We start from the raw sequence: 26407 nt of genomic DNA, 5'->3' as shown, positions 1-26407 counted from the left end.
TGATTTTCTTTGTACTTTTGCTTTGCAGCTGAAAAACCAACCCAATGATCCATTGTCATCTGAAAATGACCTTGTGCATGATCCTTTGAGAGCCATGGAAGGAACAACTGACACTGACAGTGCTCAAGATGAAGTGACACATCAAGAGAATCCCTGTACAGAAGAGAGTGCAGAAAAATGGGTAATTTGTTTTTCATTCATCAATTTTGTTTCACCTCTTAAGTGGAAGTGTTGTGGCTGAGTGGTTAAGAGCACCAAATTCAAACTCTGGTGTTTTTTCATCAGCAGAGTGTGGGTTCGAATCCCCATTCTTCCATCATAATCTTCAATCAGTGTAAGTTTATAGTGTAAATCTGTAGACATTTTTATTTATTTTTTCCTACAAAAAGTACATATCCCTTTAAATAGAGGTGCTACTCGTGGGTTGTCATGGGGTCTGAGTTATTTTATACCCACCAGGCACCCTTTGTGATGTCACAGTCATAGCATGCGACGTCCAAAGACTTTGTTTTTACAGTGCAAGCAAAGAACAATGAACGGGTACTGGGCTGATCAAGGAACAGCAGGCACGACTGAGGTGCAACTATCACATCAAAAACATCTCCAAAATACTCAAATATGTTGACACAAACACATGCCATACTGCTGCCATAGCCCTTGTGTTGTCTAGACTGGACTATTGTAACTCTCTCCTCAATGGTATAAAGCAAGCTGACATTGACCGACTACAAAGGCTCCAAAACAATGCTACCGAATCATTTTCTCGCAACCCAAATACACACACGCCTGTTCCAACATTTACATTGGTTACCAGGTAAACAATGCATCACCTTCAAAACATCAGTGAACATGCACAGAGCACTCTCCAACGTACTTCCACAATACATTACAGAGTCTCTAAATTTCAACAAACCTGGCCGGAGTGGGCTCCGCTCCAGCCAGAATCTAACAATCCCTCGCCCTCACAAAAGGGCAGGGGACTGGTCCTTTTTAGTCGCTGGTCCCCGATGCTGGAATGCGCTACCAAGTCGTATTCCAAACACCAACACACTCCAGACATTCAAATGTAAATTAAAAGCACATCTTTTCTCTTCTCGCTCATAAACTTACTGCGCATTGATATCGTAAAATGCACTCCATAAGTCTCGTTTATTATTATTATTATTATTGTTATTATTATTATTATACCTGTGGGACGGCGGTGGTAAAGAAGTGCGAGGAAAATGGACAGGGTTGGGCCGTGCGGGAAAGGAAAAAATGGAAAGGGACTGTACGAGGTTATGGGACAGGAAAAAATAAACAGTGAAAAGGGGAAGGGCCCACCCAGCTGGACCCGTGCATTGCTAAACTGGAATACCACACAACGGGTTATAAACGGGACTGGGGATGAATCACTTGGGTATGAAATGGCGGGCAAGATAAGGGACGAGGAGAGGAAGGGGCACACAGTGGTACGTACATGTATGTTGGACGGGGGACGGGAATGGCAAAAAATTACGAGATAATGGACAGGGCTAGGCCCTGCGGGAAAGGAAAAATGAAAAGGAAATGTCAACCAATTCTTCATTTCTGTACACAGGTATCCCATAGCTTCTGCGTCCTTCTTGAGGTTGAAAACGTCAAAGAAATACAGCTGATTATCCAAGAAGAAGGTTGTAATAGGAGCGTCCATCCGCAAACATGTATAATGACACAGAGCAAGGTCACTGTACTGTTTTCCAAGAAAACCTGGTGGAAGGCCAAGATTGATATACAGTTACCAGAAAAGCCAAAGTATTTGTATAAGTACATGAATGTCCAAGAAGGTTTGTTTTGGAGACCATTTACCACCAATGAGCGAGGTAACAGAACGATAGATTCAGCGGTGCATAAGGATATCTTCAACGACAACTTATCACCAATACAAAACATAATTGGCCACACACACTATGAACTGGAACTATGTGGGTTGGTTAATAGGGAAAGCATCACACAGTATCTTTTCGATGATGGCACAAAGAAGCTTCAGTCGTTGTCATGTCGTACACAAAACAAAAATTTCCTGAAAGATTTACAGTCACACATTGTAAATCTTATTGATGATGCGGGTAACAGAGATGCTCAGATAATCTTCCTTGCAAGTCTGTTGGGCGTTTGTTCATTATATGAAAAGCCATCTTTGGATAAGGTTTCAAAATCCATCCTAACTGCTTTTCTAAACTGCAAAGATGCCATTCTCCCATCTCTAGAGAAGCAGCACAACAAGGTTGTATCAGGTTGCCTCATGGAAATAGTAAGAAGTTCCATACAAGTTCTCAAAGGAAGTTGGCTGCAACTTGTCTTTTACACCTACCCTGCCTTAAGTGCAACAGAGTTGTGTTCCTTGTATTTCAACTGGCCTAGTGTTTCTCAAACAGCTGAATTAGCAGTTAATGAAGATGAAGTCCTGTATGCCTGCTTCAAACACTTTGATTGCAAGGATGAAAGGCTACTCAGTTTCGTGTTTCGGAGCATTACAGATGTAAAGCTTCTCCTGCAAGTTCTGAACAAATCGGAGCATGCTCATATCTTCCAGGATGACCATGGGTACAGAAGCTGGGTGAAGGATGCACTCCAGAAGCGCATGCAGTTCATGACACACGAGGATATCCATAATATCTGGAAAGAGGTTGCTGAAACAGATGTTCGCATAATGCATTTGCTTGGAAAAGGACTCGTCCTTGATTCACTCTCTCACAGTCAAGAGTGGTCAACCAATGCAAATAAGTTTATGAGAAGTTTGCTGTCTGATGAAGACTTTTGGACAACATGTGTAGATCAACAACTTTCAGGCAGTCTTCTCAAGGTCTTGCACAAAATGCTGGAGCAGAAAGACACACAGGAGGGCATTGACTTAAATTTAAAAGTCATTTCGATGCAGTGGATAACCAAATGGTTAAGTCTGGAAGAGCTTCAGAGACTGACTGAAACAATGTTCAAGAAACAACTCCAAAGTAGATTGCCTCCTGCTCAAGTAGTGCACTTCATCTACATGTTTCTAAGTACTGTTCACTCTATTCAATGGTTTGATGAGCTTTCAGCTTGTGTTGAGCAGCTAGGCATAGCGACGTTGAAGTTCATCGTTGACAGAAAGCAGCAAGGTACACTACTAGAAAAAGTGTTCGACCATCCCCAAAGTGCACATATGACCCTGCCGAATTCAGGAATGAAGCTCGTTGTGAAGCACTTGATCTTGAGTATCCAAAGCACTACGATGAGCACAAGCTACATCTGTGAACTACTGAAACCGTATGCGCCCAAAGGAGTCATCGATCTGCACTCTCGGTAAGTAGGATAGATTTGTTTGGTCATGGCTGGGCGTAAAGACTGATGCTGAGGAAGGCTTTGGCTGTAAATAGGTGCCCCCTGTTTTCTATCTTGATCCGCCCCTTGTCACCATAAACTTAGTAAACTTTCCAAAACAACCACAATATCCATAATATATAATGACTGCAACAATATGATTAATTGGGGGCTCAAGGAAAACAGAGTGGCCAGATTTGGACTTAATTCTGTGACCTTCAGATTAGCTAATCAGGGTGTCGAGAAAAAAATATTGTCAAAATAAAGATACCCCTAACAAAGGCGCTTTGAAGCTCAGTTTGTAGAGTGCATGCACAGCTCTAGTAAACTTTTCTCAGATCATCCAAAATTTATTTATATTTTTCCAAGTTTCCCTTGTGGTTTATTACAGGAATGAACAGGCAAATCAAAAGTCATTTTCTCATAAATCGAAACACAACTATTAAATCATTAGTTGAGTCTTGACTACAGTGTTTCAACAACGGGATTAATCGTGTTGCCATGACAACTATGGAAATAGTCACAACTACTGCAAAATTAGTTGCGACTACCTTTTTGGTGAACCAATTGCATCGCTCACGACTATTCATGGCATCATGCTTACTTACAAAACACAATCAGACATCAGTGACTCAATCCTTCAATCCTTTCTGCTTGAATTTTACTATATTGTGCTTGCGGCTATTGCCACAATGCATCTTGAGAGTTGGCAACTATTTGAGTTCTGACTAGTCGAGTATTAAATTTCACTTGTCGCCCAGGTCTAACACTTATTTCATGTTCTGAACACTTTTCATGAATTTTGTTTACTTGACAGAAATGCTGTTGATGTCCTCTTGTCGTTGGTTGAAACAAAGTATGGAGCCAAAGATGACATTTTCACAATCCTTGCAAGCAGCAATTTCTGGCAACTCATCTTCAAGGCAGAAGGGCAAATGGTCTCAGAACTGCACAACAACAAGGTGTACAAGGCAGTGGTAACCAACCTGAGCGGTATCGAGCATGACTACTTAAACAAGAAAGTCACTGTTAGGTTGATCAACAAGCTTGAACGATCAGGAGCTCGTGGTACCTTGGCACAACTTTGCAAGGTTGCAAATACGGGTGCAGACTTTGCAGAGAATAAGGATCAGACATTCAAAGAACCTCTGGAAATTCTTCAACTCCATGAACAAACCCTTCACCAACTGGAAACATTCTTGTTTTTTTGCGGCAAGTTTGCAACGATTCTAAGTGGAAAGGACCTGGAGATGATGAGAAAAGAACTTTCCACACGAAGGCAACATACTGATGAACACAGTCAAACATGTTTGATGAGTCTTGTTAATCCCGGATACTGGGGGTTCTTAACACCTCTCCTGGAAACTGCAAAAAAAACTTTGAAGATATTAGATTCAACTGTGTTCTTAAACATTTGCATTTCTTGTGTTGAAAACATCCAAACAACACAGCTCGGCAGTGCCCCTCTTACAGCTCAAGGTTCTTCCTCAGATAATGACTTGGATGTAGATGTAGTATCTGATGCAGAGGATGAAGATCAGCTCGAAGACGAACCTGAATCGATGTCTCTGAACCTTGATGAGTTCTCTGAGTTAGTTTCATCAAAATGTCTGCCTGTGTATAATGAACTTCGTTCTGATATTGACGCAGGGTGTAAGACCATGACAGTTTGTAACATGAAAATCATGTTTTATGGAGTTATCAAGGTTGAGGCACTCCACCGAGAGCTTGAAATCATGCAGATTCCTAAAAGTAACTCGAAACAATCATTGGACTACCTAAAGAGTTGGATTAACCTGGAAGACTTTGTGGAGTATTCAAAACAATTGCGGCGTCTGTTTAAGACATTTGAAGTACCTGACCAGAAAGCTGGTGACCTTCTGACTAATGTTGAGCTCTTGCTCAATATCTTTGACTCTGACAATGATGAGAAGACGCTTCAAGAAGTTCATATGGCAGTAAAGTCAATTGAAGATGTGGAAAAGAAGTTTAACGATGACGATTGGTGCACAATGCATGAGCTAGTTCAGTCGAAAGACTTGATTCAGTTCCTGAAGCCAATCATTGACGATGACCTAAGAAATCTCACAGACGCAGTGGAGGAGAGGTCAGATTCTTTAGTCAACGAGTCCACCGTGTCAGATCTTATAGAAGTACAGCGGTACATGGGATCCTTTCTGAGAATTGAAGTCATAGACACACCAAAGAAGCTTATCGATGCCATAGCCAAGAGTAAACAACTAGAAATCAAGAATGTGTCTGAAAAGATCAGAACATGCAATGAACATTTCCATGCCCTGAAGAATCTGTACAACAACATTGCTCAGCGAGGAGAGATGACAAAGAAAATAATCAGAAATGCCCTTGAGAAGGGCTCGTACGAATTCGTCTTGAGCAAAGATGGGGAGTTGTGCAAGGTGTCTATGAGCTACACAAGGGATGATGAAACCTCTGCCACATACGAGCAAGATGAGCTGAATGATTTACGAAGTCGAGCACTTCTCATGGTGAACTCAAGAATGTCTTCTCAGCCTGAAAGAAGAGAAGGGTGTAAAGATGATGGTCGTTTGTCCAAAAATCTTCAGGAATTTGTACAGTGCATAGATGAGGTGAATGAAATTGTTAAGCTCTGTTCTCGGCTTGCTAATTCTGGTCATTACCACTTCAGACAATTCCATGATAGTGTCAGAGATCTGGAGAGTCTCCTCTCACTGAAAGACCGCTTGAAAAGAGAAGATTCCAACTGGAGGGTCATTCTGGAGGATGCAAGGGGCGAGTTCTACTTCTTAAATTTCTTCCATGCGAGACAACTATGGCTGCTAGATCAGTTCTTTAGAGGAGAAGTTGATGCCAGGAGGGAAGTTGTAAATCTCTTCCACTATGTCAACCCTGACATCTGTGTGGACATCAACTTGAGAAAGTGTTATGAATCACTAGATGACACTGAGGATTTGAGGATGCGTGTTTTCCAGATTGGTGCAGCTCTCCAGGAAGTCTTTTCAGGAGAGGTGTCTCCTGTTCGAGACATTGTGTGTCTGAAACCTCATCAAAAAGCAACTGTCGAAACAACTGTCCAACGTGGAACTGTGTTTGTAGCAGAGTTAGACCCAGACAGCACTAACTCTATTCCAGTGCTCATGACACTGCTACGGAACACAACTGGAAAGTACCCCCAGCCAAATCATGCGCTTTTCTGCCATTCGGAAACCACAAGGGAAGAGGTGTACCTTTTATTACAGAGGTGTCGCAAAGCATCTACAATGCCACAAAATGATCTGTATGCACTAATAAATGTTGAACAGCTGACAACAGAGATCCAATTTATGCTGGTAGATGAGGTGAGGAGAATTCAGGAAGAGGAATGTTCTTTCCTGTTGGCCATAATTTGCCGTGGGGGATGTCATCACCACATTATCGATCAATTTTCTCCGCATTACACTCACAGAATACAAGGAATGACATCCAATGAAATGCAAGACTGTCTTGAGCAGGGTTGGCCAGATGTTGAAGTAATCACTTCTGAAGTTCCTGGGCTTGGAAAATCAGAGTACATATCTTGCAGAGCTTCAGAAAAGGGGAAAAGTTGTCATTTATTACCGATGGGAGGACCACAGACAAAGATTGATCTCGTCCGTCAGTTGTTGCAGAGGCCTCCATCAGAGTTTCAACTGCTTCACATTGACATAAGAACAACATCCGACCCAAGCTTGATCGATTCCTTCATTTTTGAGCTTTTGGTGGTTGGCATGGTGGTTGCAGGAACCTATTTGTGTGAGTTAAATGTGAGTGACATCTTGATTGAAATTGCAAACACTCAACAGGATAGCCTTAGCGACTCCCTCACAAACTGCTGTAACTTTAAAAGACATCACATTGAATGGGACAACTATGAGAGTTTCCTGGTGAGTGAAGAGGTTAACAGCCCGGTTCAAGTTGTGTGCAGCTACTTGAAAGCAGTGAATGATGGATCACTTGATGCAAAGCAGATAACCTTTTCCAGTTCATCAAAGGGATCACTGCTCCCAGAGGATAAGTGCAGGCATCTCTTAAGAACCCACTTCTCTCCAACATCCAAGATGGCGTTTACTACTGTTAATATGTTCCTGAATGTATTAGCTACAGAGCTGAAGAAACTGTCTGCCTCTCATTACTTCACTGAAGACGCTCTGCGCGCTATGCTTGGGAAAGATGTACATTGTGTTCGATCAGACCTGTTCAAAGCACTTGATGCTGTCGCTCAAGAATTTTCATCTCGCTCTGTAGAGACCGGTGGTACACAGTCAACGACTGGTAGAGACGCAGCAGAAGCTTTGAATGAACATAATCAAGGTCCATCAGTTACCGCGAAGAAAATGGTGGCACGTGTGAAAGGCATGGTACAGTGGGCAGATAGTAATCACCTCATGGTAGTCTTCAATCAGCAAGACACTCAAACGTTGTCAACTCTCTATCGTCTTTTAAGTCAGGTCCCCAAAAGTGTAAAGAACCTGTTCGAACAGCAACTTGCCAAACAGCTACCCGACTACCAGGAAATGTTACAAGAACAACTTCAAACAGTCTTGGAGAAAATCTGTCGAAACACTAGAGATCAATTTCAAAGAAGCAAACTTGGCCATTTGGACAAAGGGTATGCACTGACTCCAGATAACTTAATGAAGATGGTCTTGATTCATATGAGGATTAAGTCTCGGATCCCAGTTGTCATCATGGGTGAGACTGGATGTGGGAAGACAACTCTGATTACGTACCTTGCACGTGTTTGCGAAGTACCTTTCTATGTACTCAATTTTCATGCAGGAATTGAAGTTGACACCATCATTGACTTCATCCATAGCAAGAAAAAAGAAGCAGAAGAAAATCTTGATGGCCAAATATGGTGCTTTCTCGATGAAATCAATACCTGTGATCACCTAGGGCTTCTGAGTGAAGTAATTTGCCACCAAAGTTGTCGTGGGGAACCGTTGCCAATCAACCTTGTTTTTCTGGCAGCTTGTAATCCTTACTCATTGCGCCAGGGAGACATCCAGACTGCCGGATTAACCGATAAACTTGTCACTGATGAGCAGTCAAAGTTGGTGTACAGAGTAAACCCCCTGCCAGAGGCATTGATGGACTATGTGTGGGACTATGGTGCTCTGGACGCAAAAGATGAAAAAGCGTACACTGAGAGAATGATCAAGGGTAATATCAATGATGATTTAGTGCCTCTCTTTGTGGACCTTTTGATAATGTCACAGGAGTTCATAAAAAACACTATGAAGAACAATTACAGTGTAAGCCTGCGAGATGTCAATAGGTGCAAACATCTTGCCCGTTGGATGACTGGTATGCTGAAGGAAAAAAGGCTTGCCAATGTCACGCACCACAAGTATCGTCATCAAGAATATGAAATTAGGGCGATAGTTCTCGCCCTGGCACACTGCTACCATTCTCGGTTAACAACAGCTGTTGACCGGAAAATGTACAGAGAGGAGATGTCCAAAATCTTCAAAGGGAAGAATTATACTGAATTTTCTGAAGGACACATTGAAGAGGTGATCAAAGGCGAACAACTTGACATTCTCAACCGAATGGAATTGGAGGAGGGAATTGCTAAAAATGAGGCACTGCGAGAGAACGTGTTCGTTGTCCTTATTTCTATTCTAAACCGAATCCCTGTGTTTCTGGTTGGGAAACCGGGATGCAGCAAGTCACTGTCAATGCAGCTCATTCGCAGTAATCTGAGAGGACCCGACTCAAAGGACAAATACTTCAAGAAACTACCTGCTGTCTATGTCGTCTCCTACCAGGGATCAGAATCGTCAACGTCAGAAGGAATCATCAAAGTCTTTGAGAAGGCAAAGCGCTACAAGGAGCACAATCCAGATATCATACCGGTTGTCCTCCTAGATGAGATAGGTCTGGCAGAGAACTCGTCCTTCAACCCTCTCAAGGTTCTTCACAGCTTATTAGAGCCAAGCACAGGTGATTTTCCTGAGATGGCAGTTGTTGGGATATCAAACTGGGCTCTGGATGCTGCAAAGATGAATCGAGCTGTACATCTATCTCGACCAGAACCAAATGAAGATGATCTGTTTGAGACAGCAAAGTCCATTCGAGATGAAAACACAAAACGGAGCGGAAGCGAGACTAGCGGCAAACAGAAAAAAGAGAATGACCTGCTGCTGAAGAAACTAGCTGAGGCTTACCACTCTCACCATCAGTCCCAGGCACGTAAGAACTTCCATGGTTTAAGAGATTACTATTCACTTATCAAGAGTATTGCATTGTCCTCATCACAACAAGACGCAGCCAATTCATTGGAGATTGGTCTTCTTCGAAACTTTGGAGGAAATCAAAAAGCTATGACAAGTATAATGAACAACTTTATGGATACAATGGATGTTGACCAAAATCCTGATTCAAGACCAACGACCATTCAGCTGATAGAAGACAATCTGGAGGATAGGTTTGCCCGCCACCTGATGCTAATAACAAGTGGAGACTCTGCATTAAGCATCATCGAGGAAGTATTAAGTAAGATGAAGAAAAAGTACATATCCCTTCTTGGAAGCCGGTTTGATGATGACCTCTCTGAGGAATACAACTATCGTATCCTGAGTGAGATCATTCTTTGCATGGAAGAAGGTTACATCCTCGTGTTGCGAGACCTGGATAACGTGTACAGTAGTCTCTATGACATGCTGAATCAGAACTATACCATCGTTGGTAAGAAACGGCATTGTCGTGTAGCTCTGGGTGCTTACAGTAATCCGATGTGTCAGGTTCATCAAGATTTCAGGTGCATTGTTGTTATAGACCAGCAGAATGTTGACTACTCTGATCCACCATTGTTGAACAGATTTGAGAAGCAAACTCTCACATTCATGGATGTTGTGAATGATCAACAGAAGGCTGTCATTGCTTCACTGCGGAAGTGGGTTGAAGACATCTCAACAATTCCCAACATGCAGTTTACTCCAAAGCAAGCATTCTTGGGCTACCACAATGATACCCTCCCCTCAATAGTGTTTTCCCAATGTCGAGATGTAAAGCCCGAAGATATGGAAGTGGATCAAATTGTACATCTGTGTAAAAATGATCTTGTAAAAATTGCTCCACCCGATGCAGTTCTAAGGTCATCAAAGTCAAACCTTGCCGTGGATGAAGTAGTCAGCTTCCAGGACCAGTATCTCAAACTCCCAGTAAATGGTGGTTTAAGGCATTATTTGAGGTTGTTACTTTCCCATGAGGTGAAAGACATGGAACAGGCAGCACTTATTGATGAATCTCTGCATGACAACCCATTGAAGTTGATTGTGTATACCTTCAGCAGCATTCACACTGATCTTCGTTCTTGTCTGGCAGACATGCCAGACATGCCAAGTTTCCAGGTAGAGAAACTGAGCAAGTTCAAGTCAGAACGACAACTGAATGCGGCACTCCAACAATTCAATGACAGCAAGGATGAATTGTTTATCCTTCAATGTAAGACATCTCTAGATGCAAAGCATATGCTTCTTGCTAAATGCCTCATAGACCGGTGGATGGCCAAGTACAAGGCGGATGAAATGTATGGAGGAGTCAAACATGCGTGCATAATTGTTCATGTAGAACGAGATCAAGAAGGGATGACATCAAGTTTTCCTTGGCAGTTTAACTTCCTGTGCGGCTGGCAACAAGTCACATTAGATGTACTGGAGGAACCAGAGCTTCAGTTTGAAGAAATCATCAAGATGTCAATAGAAGACATTTGTGACAAGACACTTGATATTGGGAATGTCATTAAGGACAAACTGCTATGGTGTTTCTCATGTATCTTATATACTGATCAGTCTAAAGATGTCAAAGAAATTCTCGAGTTGATCAGACGAATCACCGAGTCTCCGAAGCTCATTGACTGTTTCTGCAGAACGGTTTTACAGGACATTCAGAAAGATGGAGTTGTTGATGAGTCTGGAATTAACAAGGGAGCATGGCAGGTTTCTGTTGCATGTGAACATGAGTTGCTTGTTGAATGTTCTAGCTTCAACTATGCCCTTGTGGAGCACGTGAAACGCAAAATTGGACAGCCACTCTTCAAGATTGTGTTCTTTTTGGAGAGACACAATGCTTGGAACAGCTTCTTCAGTCAGGCTCAACAAAAGGGCGTTTGGAAAACGATGTTCTGTAATCCCTTGATCTTCGATGTTCGATCACATGCACTTCCTGACCCAAATGGGGTAGAATCTTGCCCAATACATAGGACACTTCCGCTGCTGGAATTTCCTTTCTTCAGCAAGCTGTATGACATCATTGAAGAACATCTGAAATGCTTGACGGCAGATGCAAGGGAAAAAATGATTGCAGAACATCCCTATATTGATGCTGCTGAGATGACTACAAAGTTGACACAAGTCTTACATGACAGGTAAGGCTATTTTTCTTTGTATAAAACAAAAAGTATCCCTAACAAGGCAACCTCCTTTTCAGGGGTGACCGATTTAGTCGCACCTATTTTTCCTACTATGCCTATCTCGATCATAACCCCTGGAATTTGTTCGTTAAATGTGCTAGAAACTAGCACATGATAAGAGCGCCTGTAATCAATCTTTTCTACGTGCACGAATGTCTTTCGTCTTAAAGAATGTTTTTTTTTTTTTTTTTTAATTTTTTTTTTTTATAAACGTGTTTGTGCCATGCGCGGGCGCTCATTACATCTAATGCATAAGCTGATCAGTGTTTTTTCTCAGTACATACATCCCTTCCAGGGGTTACTGACGAGAGGTATCAATATGGTGCACTGTCAACGGTAGCGGGGCTGGTTGTCACCATATAATTCAGATGGAAGAGCACAGCCGGCTTGTTAAAATGAGGATGCAATTTCAATTCCCACTCTAGTAATTTTGTTTTGTTCAACTCAATTTTGTACTTGAAGTTTACCCAATGGAAGTTTGCAGGTAAAATTTGTTTAATTGGCAAGTAGTCGGCGTGGTTTACAGTAAAAACCACCAAAAAACGCTTCTTTAAAACAGTTTTGAACAATGGATCAAACCTTGTAATCCTTACAGGAACTTTACAGAATCGGTTTGTGCTTACTAAACAGTTGATGGCAGTGTAGCACTTTATGTAATCCACCATATATACATAAACTGACAAACCTGGGGCCTTTCTCAAAGCTCGGCTCGGGCTCCGGCTCAGGCTCCGCGTGCTGATATCCATGCAATACGCGCTGCTCGAAAATGCAGGTTAAATGCAAGCTGCGTACACAGCACGCGGAGCCTAAGCCTGAGCCGGAGCCCAAGCCGTGGTTTGAGAAAGGCCCCTGAAGTTTGAGATCGATCGGCCACCTTGGTCACGAGACAACATTGAAAAACTAACTACACTTTTAGCACAACATCAACTAACAGAATTGAATGCTCGCTGAGCGATGAACTCTGAACAGGAATTTATTTTTGTTCATATCTCATCGGATATGACGTTTTTAGACAGAAATGTTTCAAGGGATGTTTTCTATTATCATCATTAGACCGTGTAAAGTTTTATGTAAATCTGTGATCTCGGACGGGTTTTCCTCACCAATTCTGTAATGTTTCTTTAAGTGCAATCTTCTTTTGTTTAAAGTAATTTTTCTTTCTTTTCAGACTACCCGAAGCAATCAAGTATGATTTGGCACAGCATGTTGATGATGAGTTTATGGAAGAGCATCTTGATCTGTATCTGAACGATCTATGTAATGTCTTCTCAGTTGACTGCGTGAGCCAAATGTCCCAAGAAGCTCGTGTTCATGCTACCAGGTTGCTTGTCAAATTGCAGGATTCTGCATTAGTGGAGGGTCTGTCAACAATCGAACAACTGTCTTATTGGCATATTTCTCTTCGAATGAGTTCTGACCTTCTGTCTGCAGAGCTTCAGCTTTTGCACATGTACCATGTGACGACGGGGAACAGCTGTGTGCAGTTACTGAGAGTAATAACAGACTCCGTAGACGGACAAGATGTGAAACCATGTTCTGATGATGAAAAGAGTATTGCCTCTACTGAGGATTTTTTGGATGCTAGTGAGGTTTTAGTGTCTGAACTTGAGGAAGATTTGGAACATGACCAAGTTTCAGAAGACTCATCCTTTCTATCAGCTTTTGAAAGTCACTACAGTTATGGTTCAGTCGCATCAGATGAAGCTGAAGGACGTCGAGACATCCCATTGAAGTTCACTCTAGTTTCTCACGTTTGCAAATCTTTACTGCCAACCGATGTTCTCTTGGAACGTTGCCAAAGTCAGAATATTTGGGTGAGGCGCATCAACAATATTCTGTTGCTGGCAGCTAGCATTGAAGTGAGACCACAGGAGCTCCATTACCTTCATCTTTGCAAAGACTTTGTCAACTTGCTTGTCGTGCCCAATAATCTTCCAAATGACAAATTGGCTACACTTGGTGAGCTCATTGCTGACATCGATGACAACACTCTTGACAGCGAAAGGGTCTTAGAGTTTCTATCAGAGACCATACAGGAGGTTTCCAATGAAGAGGCTGAAGAATCCATGCAGCAACTGTTTTTGACGAAGTATTTTGGACGCTGTCTAGAATCCAACATTGACACACCCTTGCTTAATGATATTTTGAGACTGCTTATCACTGGAAAAGGGGAACTCATTGAAGGCTCACGACTAGTCTTGTGCCGTGTCATACTTGCTGAAATTGAGGGCAGAGAGCATCAGTCTGTTTATACAAAAGTCATCCGTGAAGGTGTGAATCCTAACGACTTATCAGATAATCTGGTTACTTTAGACCAGTTGCTTTCGGAAATCCCGTCTGGAGAAAACCACCTATTTGCAGTTCTCTGTTGTGATTTGATTGAGGAGAATGGTTTTCATGACCTTACAGCTTTGCGATTGATGTCTGGTGGTTCTTCTTCACATGTGGTGACTGCAATGAAAGCATGTCGATTACTTGAAAAAGCAGATAAATGTTCTCTTCAACTTGTCTGTGGTTTGGCGTTCTTGAACAAGCTATTCCGTGTTTTCGCAGAGTACCTGATCGAAAATGGTGACACATTTCCCGAGACGAATGAAGACTTTGAACTCCTGAAGCACATTCGTGATGTGGTGGGTTCCTTGAAAACGTGTAACACAGATGTCAATGCCCAACTATGGATCCTGAGGTACCTATCACAGCAAGACAGCATTAATGATCTGCACAAACTGATGTCAAGTTTAGGCAGGAAAGTAGATTTCCTTAAAGGGATTAGTGTGACTGATATATGCTCCAGCTCTGGCATTGGCTTCAATCCTGTGAGCTACATGGACGTGGGAGGAGAGATTACCAAGGCCTTGGCAGATTTGCAGCTGCATAACAGAAGGGATGGCATGAAAGCTGTGATGGCCAGTCTGAAATCCACTCCAAAACAACGTGTTGCATTCATGGTTGTCCTTGCAGATTATTATTACTTTGCTGGTCAAACAAAAGATCTTTCTGACTCTAAAAAGTCTCAAACTAAATGGATTGTCAAGGAAATTGAGAAAGTAAGTCTTGACAAAACACCATGGTGGCAACTCTTGAAGGTTGTCTTGGGATTGTCTGATTTCAGGGGAAGAATGCAACTATCAAAGCAGTCCAAGGTCAGTGATGTGAGGCTAGCCTCTGTGCTGCTGCATATATCTGCAGTTGCTGTTGGTAATCATTCAGCAGGTCAACAAATGCGTAACTTCTTGCAGTTTCTCTGTCCATCTGAAGAACTAAAGGACTTGCATTTCCCTGGTGCAGCAACATCATCCTGGAAGGCAAATCAACAGGCAAGATCAGTCATTTGCAAATGTAGTCAACTGTTGGTACAGAGCCTGGAGCAGGATTCACATAGGGTGAAATGTCCAACTTGTGGCAGAAAGATCAACTGGCCAGTCTTGCTAGGAGCTGATGATGAGGAAGAGTATGAAACCGCTAATGGATATAAGTATCCTCCAGTTGAATCCTGGGAAAACCTGGAACAAACAGGCAACATCTCCATCTTATCTAGATTCATCATCGACTTCTTGGTCCATGGATGTTTGTTTATTGCATCCCAACTATCCCCAGGAGAGTCCCATCGGCTTTATGTATGCACTGCTGCCAAGCTTGAGATGAGATTGACAAAGCTCTGGGATACAATGCCAGTAATTCTGAGGGCTGGTCGTCAAGACACATGTGTGCTTCTTCATTGTATCATTAAGGAAATCAGCCCGATGCTCACAGATACACAGTACACATTTGTTTCAGCTGCAGATCGGGACCAGCAGGAGATTGAGATAGACAAAGCAGTTCAAAAGATACTGTGGAATTCCACACATTTCAGGAAACAGTTTCTGCAAGATTCCTTTGAAGCGTTTGGTACACCAGTTGATAAATCAATGCAGCATCAACTACAGGAGTTGGACAGTATTGATGGAGACACATGCAAGCTGTTATCAAGATCCGTGCGTCAAAAACGTCAGCCATCTCTTGAAGATCTCAAGGCATGCTTTTGTGATAGAAGCAAGAATGCAGAACGCTTTCCTTTCCTTCATCTAGTCTTGTCACAATATAATGCCTTGAAGTACGTTTGTCATCTACCTGCTTTGCTTGATTGGAACAAACTAGTAAGTGCTCAACTTAGTCAGCAGCGTGAAAAACGCAGTTATGCCAATCGACCAGTCAGCTCTTTGATTGAGGCTTTTCCAAGTTTGTCTGTTCCCTGGAACGCCTTCAGAGATGCAGCCAAAGAAGTTTGTGATGGATGGACTGAACTTACTGGTGAAACTACGAAGCCTGATTATATCACCAATGACTCCAAGATCATAAAGTGCCTGATGCCAACAGGGAAAGAGCAGAACACCCTCAAGCAAATGATAAAGACTCTACAAGAAGTACAAAACAAATTCTTGACAAAGGCTCTTGAGATTGCTGTTACGAAAGAGTGTCCTGCAATTAGCTTTCTTATTAAAGAAAACCACCTTGCTGCTCTCCAAACAAAGCCTCTCGATCAAGTAGGGAAGAAGGACATCATAACCAATCCCTGGAATGATCGGTGTCTTTGCTATCACGACATCAATACTGAGTACGGTCATGGCACAGAGGTCACATATCAGTTAAACCAGATTGAAATGGACGTAGCTTTAACCACTGTAGTTAATAAAATGGTCCTAACAGATGTCTGCGCATTGGAAGGCTTTATCTTTTCAGATGATCTCTACCACTCTTCAACAGCCATTCTTGAGGAAATGGCAGCAAAAGTCAAACAGGAAACCTTGCCAAAGGATATTGTAAATCTGGTCAATCAAGGTGACAGAAGAAAGCAGGGCACTTTCACAAACGACCTGCTTCAGCAGTTAGAAGTTCTCATGGGTTTAATTAAGAGAACAAGTGGTGAACCAGAGGCTACTTTACAAGACTACATCAGTAAATGGAGTGACATCTTAACAATTGAGTCACCAGAACTGTTTGCATCCATCAAGTTGAAACACATAGTTTCTCTTTATCAGCAATTGGAGGTGCTGTTAGCAGCTGCTACTGTACAGACTTTAGGTGAAGAGTTTCAAACGAAGCTCCCTGTGAAATCTGAGCATGAGCTGGAGAGATGTTGCAGTGAAAGACCCGGCGATGCCCTCCTCCAGATCAGAGACATCCTGAAGAGGTTTGTTTTCCGCTACCTCAGGGCCCGACATAGCTTTGAACCAGACTGCAAGAAGAGACTGCGTGACCTGTTGAAGGACATGAGTGGCCATGATCGTGTGATGCCCCTGCTCCACAAGGATCTACAACTGTGTCACATTGTGAAACTTCTGGAGTTCTTTGATAGAAAAATCAAGGTAAATACTAAGCAATTGAGGTTTGGGGACAAAAGTTAATATTGATTTACCCTTTTTGATATTCAAATACTTTTACCAATAATATTATAAAAATGCAGTATATATTCCAAGTCCATGGCAGGCTCCAACACCTAAAGGGGTGTGTTGCCTTTAAACTGTGCATTTTGGTGCTAAAAAAGCCTTTAGACTATTATGATCTACACAAAGATACCTTGAAGCTGTGTGGTGTTCCTTTAACTGGGTGAACTAGCATGATGCACCAGTTTTTGTGTCAAAAATTTGGTTCTCAAAAATGATGGACTGTGTTATTGATAAAGAAAACCCCACAAACTTATGGTCTGTGCTATCTCGGCTAAATCGATCGCAAAAACCATCTCTGCCCTCACATGTACCCATTCACCTCTAGGTGGAGAGAAGCAATGATAGTAACATGTCTTGCTCAGGGACACAAGTGTCGCAACCGGGATTCGAACCAACACTCTGCTGAACAGAATCACCAGAGCTCGAGTTTGGTGCTCTTTTAGCCACAACACCCTGTTTTAGCTTTCACAAAGTATAAGGAAAACCTGAATTTGTTTTTGTTTTAGTATTCGTTTGGATCATTATATTCTACTTTTAAACGTATTTCCAACCATGTTAGTCTGATAACAAATGTTGTTTAAAGGCAGTGGACACTATTGGTAATTACTCAAAATAATTATTATCATAAAACCTTTCTTGACTAAGAGTAATGGGGAGCTGTTGATTGTATAAACATTGTGAGAAACAGCTCCCTCTGAAGTGCCATAGTTTTCGAGAAAGAAGTAATTTTCCACGAATTTGATTTTGAGACCTCAGATTTAGAATTTGAGGTCTTTAAGTCAACTTTATGTGACCATGGTGCGACAAGGGTGTTTTTTCTTGCATCAATTTTCGCAACTTTGACAACCGCTTGAGCTAAAATTTTCACAGGTTTGTTTTTTTATGCATATGTTTAGATACACCACTAGTCTTTGACAATTACCAATAGTGTCCTGTGTCTTTAAATTCAAATTTAATGTGTCCCTTCAATTAGCTTCGAAAATTAATTGGAAACTTCATGAAAAGACACTAAATTCTGAGTTGCTCGTGTCATAACAGCAGTCTAAAGATTTCATGTTCGTGTACATAAGCACAGAAATGAATTTTAATAGTTTTGGAGGCAAAACAGTGATTTACAATGCCTAAAATAACTTTTTTTGCGATGATCATCTACATGTACTGTCAATCTTTATATGAGGTGCGACTTTAAAGCATGACGGCTTTGAAATGTTCACAATTTCTTTTTTATACCAAATTTCAGCAAAAGGAAAAAGATAAGTCGTCCACCAAGATGAAGCGCAAAACCACGTCAAAGAGAGAATCACATGCGTTTGGTGCCTACTGAAGACACTAGGGTAAGTTTCTTGTTAATCAGAGACGTAAAGTCGTTGGACCTGTGTTTTGTGTAATGCAACTAAAGGCATTGGACACTGTGGTAATTACTCTAGATAATTGTTTGCATAAAAACTTTCCTTGGTATTAAGCAATGGAGAGCTGTGTTGATAGTATAAAAACATTGTGAGAAATGGCTCCCTCTGAAGTAACATAGTTTTGAGAAAGAAGTAATTTCTCACTTAAAGGCAGTGCACACTATTGGTTATTGTCAAAGACTAGCCTTTACAGTTGGTGTATCTCAACATATGCATAAAATAACTAACCTGTGAAAATTTGAGCTCAATCGGTGATCAAAGTTGCAAGATAAGAATGAAAGAAGAAAACACCCTAGTCACACGAAGTTGTGTGCGTTTAGATGGTTGATTTCGAGACCTCAAGTTCTAAATCTGAGGTCTTGAAATCAAATTCGTTGAAAATGACTACTTCCTCGAAAACTATGGCACTTCAGAGGGAGCCGTTTCTCACAATGTTTTTTACCATCAACCTCTCCCCATTACTCGTCACCAAGAAAGGTTTTATGCTAATAATTATTTTGAGTAACTACCAATAGTGTCCACTGCCTTTAAATATTTGAACTGAATTCGAGACGTCTTCAAGCAATTGAAAACACACAACTTGTGCGAAAAGGGTGTTTTTTCTTCCATTACTCTCTGGGATGACCAATTGAGTTAAACTTTTCAAACATTTTTTTTTAATGCAAATGTTGACATACACCAAGTGAGAAAACTGCATGGTCTTTGACAATTACCAAAGGTGTCCAGCCAGTGCCTTGTAAAGAGCCCAGTTCAAAGAGAAGGGGCTCGCCCCGGTTTTCCTGGCTTGGCAGTGAATTGCACCATAGCACCTTTTAAACCAGTACATTGTGCTTTGTAAAAGGAGAAGATCTCATAATTCAATCGAGTTCTACATACCTTGCCGGAAATAGTGTATGTTAAAGCGCCTTGAGCATCACTGAGTGACGGATATGCATGCTACACGTTTAATATTCTTTTTACCTTAAAGAAGTAAATGATTTTGCCATAAAGTTGTTGCCCTGTTAAAAGAACACGTTGCCTTTGATCGGTCGAGTTGGTCTTTGAAAAGCGTTTGTAACCGTTTTTTTTATAAAATGCATATGGGTAGAAAGATGCTGTAAAAGTAGAATACAATGATCCACACAAACATGCCTCGAATTTGCACGGTTTTCCTTTTACCTCGTCGACTAACACGGTCGGCCATTTATGGGAGTCAAACTTTTGACTCCTATAAATGGACGACCGTGTTAGTTCGCACAGTAAAAGTAAAACCACGCAATTTTGAGGCAAACTTGTGTGGATCATTGTATTCTACTTTTAAAACATCTTTCCAACCATATGCATTTTATAACAAACGGTTACAACTGCTTTTTATAGACCAACTCGTGCAATCCAAGGCAACGTGTTCCTTTAAGTGTCGGTTGCAAACAAACGCCATGTGCTTTTAGTGACCCACCAGAAAAGTATGAAAACTGAATTGATGGGAGGATAACTAAGTAATCTGTCCTGCTTAGGACCCATGTTCAACATTGGTTGTTGCCAAAGACCAGTACATGCACCTCAAAAGAACAAAATGTACATGAAAAAAAAATCTGTGAAAAATTAGCGTCAATCGGTCACTTGAGTCACAAGAAAAAGAATATATTCAACAAATGTTACCCAAAAATATACCTTTGGCTTTTGAAATCGTTCACTTGTTTTAATTCTATATAAATGAACCTGTATACAATAAATTTTCAATTCGATTTTTCAAAACATTTTGAGATAATTCTAAGCAAATGTGTCCATGCAGAAAGACAAATTCTGAGAAGCTTTTCAGATTCCAGTTTTGGGGCTTAAAGAAATAATTTGTTGTTTTACCTAACCACATTACTTCGAAGTGAATGGTTCTCAAAATGCTTTATACTATTAAACACTGATGAAGGCTTCTAACCATGAAGCTGGTGCAAGTTTCCTCTCTGGGTGAATTATAAGTTGTTTGGTCTTAAACACCTGCTTGAACGAAAATGTCAAGTCGTGAACTTTGCTGAATTCCACTTAAAATGTTTTCGATGAATAAGGAAATCGATTCATATGATTATAAATAGGTTTCAGTTGTGTAAAAAAACAATCATTTTGTATGCCCTTGTCCAGAGCTTTTCTGCGAGATTTGCGAAAAGCCCCGTTACGTAATCACTCTCAAATTGTCATAAGTAGATAAAGCCGCTTTGTTGCAGCGTGATGTATAACAAAGCAAACTCCCACAAATGACGTCAGCGGCATTGTCCTTTGACGCCCGCTCTCAACAGCAGAAGTGTTTTTATTTTTTCAAAAAACCCTTAGGTAGGGGCCTGATTTTTTAATCGATAGGTACGAAAAGTTCAGAAGTGTACACATATCAAAATTACATTAAAATGGTGAACAAGTGCATTATAAACAAGTAAAAATACAATTTCTGTTGAAAACGTTCCGCTCAGGTAGCTGATTAAAGCACTAACACATTGTTTGTCTTTTGCTCTTTTGTTTCTGCCAGGTAAGGCTGCGAGACAGGAATGGCATAAATGATCTGCAGACAGCGTCCCACTCTCTTCGCCAACAGATGCCCAGAGTGATGCAAGTCTACTGTCACAAAAACCATTTCCTCAAACTTCGAGCCTCTGTAAATATAAAGATCACTGATTGCAAATATAAATTCTAAACATTTTAAACATTGTAGAGATAACTTGTTAAGTCTGGTAAATACCACATTAGTTTTAAGGACCCTTCTTTATGTATTATGTACACTGTAAATAGTTGATACACACTATACAAAGCCATCTTTGAAATATCATTTTAAAAATGATTGATGGACTCTTTGGTAAAGTGGATATAGTATAAGATGATGTGTTTCTCTTTCATGTTGGACACATCAAATGACTCTGATAACATTATTTTTGTGTGAGCTTTGACCACACACTCAACCTATGTTTTGTTTCTGTGTAGTATAGATACTGTGCATTTGGATAAGTGCAGACCACCATTATGGTGTTTTGTTTATATTATGCACTTACATGTTAAACATGTTTTTTAGATAAGCCCAGTTGCATAAATGACCATTGATGCATCAATTTTCATTTAAAGGTGTATCTGTCGGTGTGTTTACCAATGGTCACTATACTGACTGATATGACATATCACTGACTTCTCTACTAACGAGACACTTTCAACTGCTGGCGAGTGATATAACTTGTAGTTCTTGGCTGTATATACAAATGAAGTATTCAAGTGTTGACAGTTTTAGAAACACCCATAGTTTCTGTTGGGGGGGGGGGGGGTTAGCATTATGTGCTTATTATAATTGTGTCATGAAATACCCAAAAGCTGAATTGGGTATGATTGGAGTTTTGAGTAATGTAGTATTGATGTATATCAATGTGATAATTATCTCTGTATATGTGCACATAATAACCACCATGTTTTTGTTTGTTTAATAGTATAGTGTTGCTAATTGGGACAACGAGGACCAATATGATTCTCTGTAGTTTTAGTTCTTGGAGAAACAAAAAGTGATAAAAGATATCATGTATTGAGTAAATCTATAGTTTATGTTGAGACAAACCATGACAGTAAGGGGTACTGTTTTCATATTCTCTGTAAATAATTGTTGGGGGCACACCCCATGAGCTGATAACTTAAAACACTTTGTTTCTCTATAATATACACAGAATGCGTCTTTATGACAAATTGATTAAATCTATACAACAAATTGGAGTACCATAAATGATTTAGGACACGCACAAATTGTGAGGACTGAAGTGTCAATTTCAAATAATTAGTTTTCTCTTTTGTTGTATGCATGTACTTGCCATGTGAATTTGGATACACAAAGTCGCCAGTTACCAGCAAGTTTTTTCTTTCTCACTATTTTTAAATAAGTGTTTGTGACACTAGATGATAACTGAGCATGATGAGTCATAAGTTAATTCAGAAATTAGTTCCCAAACTGTTGTTACCGTATTAGTTTGTTTGGGCACAGACAAGCTAACACAAATATGTATTGGAAATAACTAAGTGTTGGGATTAACATAATAATATCTTTTAAATGCCCGAGTATTGACTCATTGTACATAGTATTAGTGTGTTGGAAAACAACTGTTGTTAACTGCATTATAATTACACATTTTATATCTTATTCTCTTGGTGAGGGGGCAAACCCAAGTATTGATGACTGAAATTGCACTTTTTTCACCAGGTGTATCAATTGTGTTACACATAAACCAAGCTTTCATACCTTTTATTTGATACATATGTAATTTCTTTTTATTATATATAATTATTTGCTAGTAGTGTGCTTTTACACACCCAAGCAAAGAAGACTTACATGAGTTTGTTGTAAACTTCTGACCTCTGTTTCATAACTTGGAAAGATGATACCCTAACCAATAGTCATGTTATTGTTTTTCATATTTGTATGTTTGGAAACCCAAGATATATAGAAGAGTTTGCGGTAACACCATGTAATAACAATCTCTAAATGAGTTGGGGTGGTTCTGAAAAGAACCGTTGGGTTAACTCGACGTTTCGATCAGTATGCTCTGATCGTCTGCTGTTACAAAGACTGTATCACCAAGATATAATGTTTTTCTTCACTTGATATTGGCTTGTTGGGACATACCAACAGCTGATACTAGATAATGTTTTTCTGTGTACCATTTAAACAATATACTCTAATTGCAATATGACACACCAAGTGGTGTAGACTATCACCACACAATGACTTGTATATACAATGTACTGTGATAATATGTTGGGACACACACAAGCAGTGATGATTGAATGTCACACTTCTTTGTGTATTCTAGTAATTTTTTAATTCAAAAAGTTATCTGGGAGGATTGTTACATTATTATTAGATATGTAATCTTAGTAATTGTTTTGGGAGACACTAAGTTACAAAAGACTGTATCACCACATAATGATTTTGTAATATACTTTGATAATATGTTGGGACACACACAAATGATGATGACCGGACACTGTGAATCTCTCCAAATCACTCAACATATTCAAGAACAGTTTAAAAACTCATTTTCATGGAGAATCTTTTTGTTAAGTTTATGTTCTTATTTTGTTGGTTGCTACTTTCATTGCTTATAGTTGTTCTTTTGTAGAGTAGCGCCATGAGCGTCGCTTGCGGCGGATACCGGCGCTTGATTAAGTGTAAATGATTATTATTATTATTTCACATTTTTTGTTTAATACCAAAAGTTTCTTGGACGACTGTAATGTAATATACACTATGCTATGAAGACTATCACTATGGTACTTAACTATCTGTTTAAACTGTGATAGTGTGTAGGGACACACACACAAGCATTAATGATTGGATTGCACACTTCTTTGTGTATGGGAGGATTGTAACATACTGCATGTGTATATACTCTAATTGTATTCGGACACACTATGTTATGAAGGATTTGTTGGGACACATTCAAGCAGTGATGATTGGATGGCACCCTTATTGTTTGTTTGTAATATCAAAAGTTGCTTTGGAGATTTGTGAACATGATACTCTATAATTGTATTGGTACACTGTTATGAAGACTTTATCACTACAGAATGATTATGTATAACTCTATGATAGTGTGTTTGAACAAAAACAAGCATTGTTGGTTGGATGACACACCTTTCGGTGTTTTTTTTTTTAAATACTAAAGTTACTTGGGGCAATTGCAACTTTAAAGATGTATACTCATTTGTATTGGGTCACACTATGTTACAAAAACTGTTTCACTAAACATAATGATTACCTATCCTGTACTGTGATAGTGTGTTGGGAAACGCAAGCTGTGATGCTTTGGTTAGGAACGCACAAAAGCAACTCTGATGAGGGCAGGATATGTTTGTTTATATTTCATAATTGGTGGTGGGGGGGGGGGGGGGGGTTGACGGGGGCGATGGGGGTTGTTGTTTGTCCGGTATGCATGATTAATACAACTCATATTACATTTATAATAGATGTTAAATTTGCGCCAGGGATAAATATTAATAATTTTTGGTGTTTAACCCTCATCGGTGTATGGGTTAACGCAAAAATTAATATTCAAATTACAACGATACTGAAATTTGATAAGAGTAGATAATTGTGTCATGTGTTAAAGTATAACTCAAATTACATTTATAATAGATAAATTTGCTCCATGGATAAATAATAATAATTTTTGGTGTTTAACCCACATCGGTGTATGGGTAAAGACAATAATTAATATTCCAATTACAACGACGCATTTACTGAAATTGGATAAGAGTAGATAATGTTGACATGTGTTAAAGTATAGAGTAGTTTTAATGAACCACGCAACCCATTGGTTGCTATAATGTCTACTATCTGTGTACAAACAGAAACTGTGCATTATTTGTGGTAAACCTTAAATGAATAATTGGGTTTACATTGTATTATGTGAGCACTAAGCTATAATTACTTCAAATTGTGTTCATTATTGTATGGACACCAGTTGATTCACTGTTACTTGCTTGTGATGATGTAAACGCATAGCTTTTTTTTAGCAATGTTATAACTGCGATTATCAGAATGCTTATTTTTTTATAAATCTCATTGGGATTCGGGTACATGTATGAGCAGTCATTGACGAATTAGGCGCCTGCAGGATTTTTGACATCAAGTTCTTCTGTCTTTAAAAAAAAGTGTTCAGTCTTAATGTAAAAAGCTTAATTAATGAGAAAACAAAACAAAAAGCACAACTCATGTTGTTTTGTAGTGAATGCACAACTTCAGCAGCTACGAAAAATATAAAAGTAAAAATAGCACTTTTGATTTACTTACATGTAGTTAACTATTTTATGAAAATTGCCATTTTACTTTACTTTCGTTCAATAGTTTAACAATTACACTCAGAAACCGGGCAGTGACGGTTTAAGTTTTAAATATGCCAATAACGGTAAACTAATTTTGGTTTTAATCATTTATATTTTGCTGAAAGAATGCATGTGTTTATTGCGACGACTATATTTCTACAGTACGAAGAGTACCATGCAAAATTAAAAACCGGATGTTTTTTTTTTAAATGTTGATATAAACATAAAACCATTCCATTTCGAAGATAATATTATTCAATATTTTGATTGGGGTGCTTTTTGTTTCTGTCAAAAATCAGGGTTGTTTTATACATTGATTTTTAAATCAGCAGTTTGGGTTGGTATGTTACGTAATGAAACTTAATCCATCTCTTTTAAAGACAGTGGACACTGTTGATAATTGTCAAAGACCAGTTTTCCCTCTTGGTGTATCTCAACATGCACACAATAACAAAGCTCTGAAAATTTGAGCTTGATTGGTCGTCGGAGTTGAGAGATAACTATTAAAGAAAAAACACCTTTGTCACACGAAGTTGTGTGCTTTCAGATGCTTGATTTCGAGACCTCAAATTCTAAACTTGAGGTCTTGAAATCAAATTCGTGGAAAATTACTTCGTTCTCGAAAACTATGTCACTTCAGAGGGAGCCGTTCCTCACAATGTTTTATACTATCAACAGCTTCTCATTACTCATTACCATGTAAGGTTTTATGATAAATGTTTTGAGTAATTACCAATAGTGCCCACTGCCTTTAATGAGCGCTATCAATTATTTTGATTTGAATAATGATTGGTAATTTGCAGATTAAGGTTCATGTTTTATTTTATTAAAAACGTTTTACCTTAAACATGATTTTTGATGTGAGTTTATTATTTGTTGATCATTGTTCGGAAAAGCACTTGTGATAAGATATTTTTTATTATAGTTCAAATTTCTACACCTTTATTGCAATTGTTGCACGTCACCAATATGGAAGTAAAAATGTACTGGACTAGGTTACTGGA

The 26407-nt window shown here is 39.7% G+C and overlaps 1 protein-coding gene across 1 annotated transcript in view; it reads left to right on the top strand.

The window, feature by feature from the left end:
- LOC139944766 (uncharacterized) overlaps positions 1–22841 on the top strand; it is a 53443-nt gene extending 30602 nt beyond the window's left edge. The window contains exons 4-9 of the mRNA XM_071941871.1: positions 29–181; positions 1580–3303; positions 4139–11710; positions 12924–17100; positions 18422–18515; positions 21082–22841. Coding sequence (XP_071797972.1) covers positions 29–181; positions 1580–3303; positions 4139–11710; positions 12924–17100; positions 18422–18505 — 13710 coding nt within the window. The 3' untranslated portion in view covers positions 18506–18515; positions 21082–22841. The remainder of the gene's footprint in view (positions 1–28; positions 182–1579; positions 3304–4138; positions 11711–12923; positions 17101–18421; positions 18516–21081) is intronic.
- The last annotated feature ends 3566 nt before the right edge of the window (positions 22842–26407 follow it).

Source organism: Asterias amurensis, chromosome 12 (genome assembly GCF_032118995.1).
Source record: "Asterias amurensis chromosome 12, ASM3211899v1".
NCBI classification, from domain to species: domain Eukaryota; kingdom Metazoa; phylum Echinodermata; class Asteroidea; order Forcipulatida; family Asteriidae; genus Asterias; species Asterias amurensis.
Note: the sequence above shows the minus strand (reverse complement) of the source record. Positions and strands in the feature narration are given on the sequence as shown.